This window comes from Coffea eugenioides, chromosome 3 (assembly GCF_003713205.1).
Source record: "Coffea eugenioides isolate CCC68of chromosome 3, Ceug_1.0, whole genome shotgun sequence".
Classification (NCBI taxonomy): Eukaryota; Viridiplantae; Streptophyta; class Magnoliopsida; order Gentianales; family Rubiaceae; genus Coffea; species Coffea eugenioides.
The window spans coordinates 9,480,187-9,484,923 of NC_040037.1; the positions used below are offsets into that span (position 1 = coordinate 9,480,187).

General features: G+C 35.0%; 1 protein-coding gene across 1 annotated transcript; it reads right to left on the reverse strand.

Annotated features, from left to right (window-relative positions):
* Window positions 1-275: 275 nt before the first annotated feature.
* LOC113765971 (UPF0481 protein At3g47200-like) lies at window positions 276-1,710 on the reverse strand. Its single transcript, XM_027310206.1, has 2 exons — window positions 534-1,710; window positions 276-490 (listed from the first exon to the last, which is right to left on the reverse strand). Exons 1-2 carry the CDS (start codon window positions 1,708-1,710, stop codon window positions 276-278), a joined length of 1,392 nt encoding a protein of 463 aa, XP_027166007.1.
* Window positions 1,711-4,737: the final 3,027 nt, after the last annotated feature.

Sequence of the window (4,737 nt, forward strand, 5' to 3'; positions counted from 1 at the left end):
CACCAAAAGATAGGGACTCTGTAATCTTATTAAATTGAATAATTAGATAAGAAGGAAAAAGAAAGTACAACGTAGAGAGTCAAGGAAGATGTGCAAAAAATGTTATTTCACTTTTACAAAAGCGGAGGTGATCTTCAGATTTCAATCATGCGACAACAAATTACAAGGATAGCTTCAGTAACCGGAAAGGGGAAAATAAAAACACACAACATTGCTCCATGATATACTACTGAATAACTTCACTTCTGAAGAAACTTACTTCTGGAGATTTGACCTTACACCTGAAGTACAGAGCATACTGTCTGTATCACAGTAAGAACGAGCAGTGTAATGGCAGCAATAACAGAGATGATAGACCACGGACTGCCAAAATAATCGTTGCATAGCATTGTATACCACACAGCGAACTTTCTCACCAACTTGTGCACCCAGTCTCTGCTGTATTCATTCAGTCGATCGCAGAGGTTAGCAAAGTAAAACTCCTTTGGATCTGTTACAATCTCTTTGTAGAGATTGTTGAAAACATCTGCCACCTGTTTCACTGCTTTCAAGTTCATTCACAATGATTTTATGTTTAATGAGTAGATCAACATCTTTGGGGGTGTCTATCAAGTTATCCATCAGAATAACATAGCTTGTTATGTCCTTGGATTGATAGCCACACTGTTCAAAGGCTATCAGATTCCGGTAAAAAGTCTCTGTGAAATCATTTACAGTGAGCTGTGGAATTGATAACTCCCCCTTCTCATCAAAGAATACATCAAATAAACATTTTTCTGCTTTATGACTGAACTTTACTCCCGCTGCTCGCAACTTAGTTGCAGTCGCACATTTGCCAAATTCCACTTTCTTTCCTACTTCTCGTTTAGCATTTCGATCTGATGGCCTGTGAAGCACTGCTAGGAACTCAACCAGATGCTTTGCACGAGGAAATGTATGGTCCATCTTCGACTCTAGTTTCCTGGTGTTCCCTACATCCTTTAAGTACTCAAAAGCCAGTTTATCGAAAGATGGCGGCTCATCAGAGTCATTATCCAAAAACTTGCTCAGTTTTCGCGAAACAAAACCATTATACATTGTAGTAATGAACCTCATAGGAAGTTGGTTTTCTAAAAGCAGCAAATCGTGCATTACATCACTTGACATCCAACGATTTTCAAATATCATATCACCCATCTCTCTCATTTCAGGAAAGTAGTTCTTTAAGAAGAGCTCAATGATAAAAATACCATCAAACAAAATCACTTCTAATAATTTCGAGAGATTTCGGATGTAGGTATCTTCATAACAACCACATACATTCTTCCACTGACTATGGGCATATTCTGCCAAAAGTTCTAGTGGAATTTTAAAAGTGTGTAGGAAATTGTTTAGATACTTTAATTTGTATTCTTCCATGGCTTTCAACTGGGCATCACCATGGTGAAGGGGACCAATCGAGATTAACCGAGGCGTATAGGCTTCTTCATTTTTCCTCCTTTGTTTCTCAGGAACTCTATAGATACAAACTGTACCATAATTAAGAGGATCTGAAGCTAGCATGGATAACTTATCGTTGATCAAGGATGCCAAATGTATTGCACTTGCAGAGTAGTGTGTGTACCTTGGTAATTCTACTTGCCCATGGGGGTTAGGCTTGGAAGTATTCACACTGATTTTGACCTCACTTCCAGGATCAACAACAATTACAACTTTTTCTTGATCTTCCATTCCAGTCAGTTGGTGAAACCTGACTTTGTTCTTGACCAGTCCTTTCTCTGTTGACAAGTAGAAGAAAACTCATGTTTGTTGGTTTTGACCTTGGAACCGGCAAGAAGAAATCATAAGAAAAAGTAAGAAAAGTACATATATATGTTTGTTGAATGCTCAAAATAAGGCAATAAGGCAAGAAGAAAGTAATGGGGAGCCAATTGTTACTTTTTCAGCCAATAGGATTTTCTTTAAACTGGGAGGGAAAATTAAAAAAAAAAAAAAAAAAACAGCAAAGCTTTCTTTTGTTTTCCGTTTTGACTGCAACAAGAGGTGTGAGCAAAATATTCATCTTGTGCCTTATGTTCTATTATACAGGATAGTGAAATTTTCATTATATAGTACGTTAGGAAGAAAATTGGAAGGTTGTAGAACAAGGATCAGAAGGGAATTTTGTGTGTTAATGACTGGAGAGACTTTCATTCATGGCAGCAGGCTTAATATAAAGTTCTAAGATAAAACTTTCCTCTATATGAGCAGGCTTAATATAAAGTTCTAAGATAAAACTTTCCTCTATATGAGGCTTTCAGGGATGGTGATGGAAGGAGGTACATGTGTGATTGTCCATGGTAGCATAATTTCCTTAGTAGAAACAAGCAATAACACATTAAAGCCAGAATCAAAGCAGAGTTATGCAATTAATAGAAGTATTATCTAAATGAACAGAACCAGACGAAACTTTATGGATATATATTTGCATATTACCAGTAATTGCTACCCTAACTGAAGATAGGAACTGAAAGTCATGTACCCCTGAAGAAAACGGATCCACAAATTATCTGTTACTCCCATTGAAATCCATTTCAACAACTACATAATTACCCCTTTATTTCATCAGTAACAAGTACTAAGACATAAGAGTGAAGGACGAAGACTACCTCAAAAGAGAAAACGGAGCAGATGGTTAAATCTCAAGAATAGGCAAGATGTGAGAAAGCTACCACACTTGACTTTGCACTTTCTTAAGTGCGGAATTGGAGTTGGAACTTCTGTCCTGCGACACCCTTGTCTACAATCAACATATCTACACTATTGAAAAACCGGTGAGTGTTGACAAATGAACAGTGCAATGTGGTCTCCGCTGGTTATTCTGCCTTTGTGTCAATTTTTTTTTTTTTTCATTTAGGGAGTGTCCCAGCCTTTTTTTTTTGCCAGACTAATTTCCCTAACCAGCAGAGCCCTGCCCAAGGATGCCTTTGTGTCAATTGATTGGTGCTTTTTTGACATTTCAAATGCTTTTTGTATGCGTCGTTACCATCATGGTGTGTTTTCCTTCACATTTTCAGCTTCGGTTTTTCCCTTTTTGCCAAGCCTTTATAATCTCTCTACTTCTCTCTGGTTAGTAGTCTCGCTCACCCTCTTTCTTCCCTTTTTTTTTTTAACTAAAAATTATAGGGAAATTCCTCTCTCTTGAGCCCATTTGGATTGCATTTTTTGTTTAGGGAAAATCACTATAGCATTTTTTTGGATGTAATGTATACGAGATAAAAAGTAATTTAAAAATTATATAAAGAAATATTTACGAAAAAACATGTAAAACTTTGTTTCCAAAAATTTACAATCCAATTCCAAAAAGAAAAAAAGAAACTCTAAACAAAGGTTTTGACTATTGTGTAGTCAAGAAAGCAAGGAAGAACGGGGCCAAAATATATATATATATATAGCAGCAGCAGCAGCATAGGGTTTATATAGTAGAACATATATGAGGTTTTAGCTTAATCTTTCTGTCACAACTAGGTAAAGGTTACTATTTTCTCCATCCGTCATCCATGAATCTCTTGCCTTTTTTCTTACTCAAAATTACAGAGAGATTCCTCTTTAAAGGTCACCTATTTCTTCTTTTTTTTTTTTTTTTTGCTGCAAGATGGGAGAATTGAATTACTATCTTTTGAAATTTTTGTAGAAAAATGTACTCTAATGATTTGATGTATTTGAGATAAAAAAGTGATTAGGAAATGTGTTTATGGAAAACATAAAAATTTTTGAAAGAAAATGCTTTGCAAACAAGACTGCAATATCTGCAACAAGTACGAAGGATTTGTTACATTCGCTTTTTCAAGATGAGCATATTTAGAAGAGAATCTTTGTACATTTTGCTTCGGTTGCGATTTTTTCTTTTTTCTTTTTTTACCCTTAAGTGATTTTTCCAGTTGAAGAGTTCCATATGTGCTTGTGATATTGGTACTGAGCCTTGTATTTTTGTGAAAAGATTAAGATAAATGCTCTCTTGTGGTATCAGCTCTTTATTCACCAACGTTGAGTTTATCTTAAAGGAAATAAAGGAGCCGAGGTCTTCTTCAAACACTTCAAAATCTTTTATCGTTAAAATGCTTTGAGTTTCTGATTATCATAACGTTTGGTAATAGTTGGATGTAGATTTTCTTTTTTTTTTCCTGTAAAATAGGTAGTCATTGATTAAAACTTTTGTCTTTTTGTATTTTCATTTTCAGTTACCTAATTTAAAATGGTATCTTTTGTCTGCCTTCGAATTATAAAAAGCTTGACTTTTGAGTGTGTAGATGTTTCATTTTCATTCTCTCTATCCTTTTTTTTTTTTTTTTTTTTTTTGGTGGAAGTTGGAACCGCGTGAATGGTCTAAAACCACGGAAGTCTGCAGGCGCAGGGGCACTAAGCACAAGACAAACGCCACTGCATTCAGTTAAATAAATTTTAATTGGTTGCTAAACTGACAGAAATATATATATTAGTTAAGATTGCACAAGGTGATCACGGGTCTTGCGCAATAATAATTTCACTTTACGCCGCTAATCTTGTATTACCTTTTCATTTTATATTTTAAACTTTAATTTTGAACCCTTTAAACTCTAAATTCTTAATTTTGGACACTTAGCATCCTAATCTCTCAACTTTGTTCAATTTAAATCCAATCAATGACTACATTCGCAAAATTAATGAGATAAAGAGCTGTGAATATTAATGACAATATACTGTTTTGTTTTAACTGCTATCTCTTAACTTTTTTTTTTA

Bases quoted from the DNA above. Each gene is read 5' to 3' on its own strand.
- LOC113765971 (XM_027310206.1), bottom strand. From the start codon at position 1,710: ATGGAAGATCAAGAAAAAGTTGTAATTGTTGTTGATCCTGGAAGTGAG. The intron at 491-533 runs GTGGCAGATGTT...AGATTGTAACAG, and splicing joins ACTTGAAAGCAGTGAAACAG to ATCCAAAGGAGTTTTACTTT.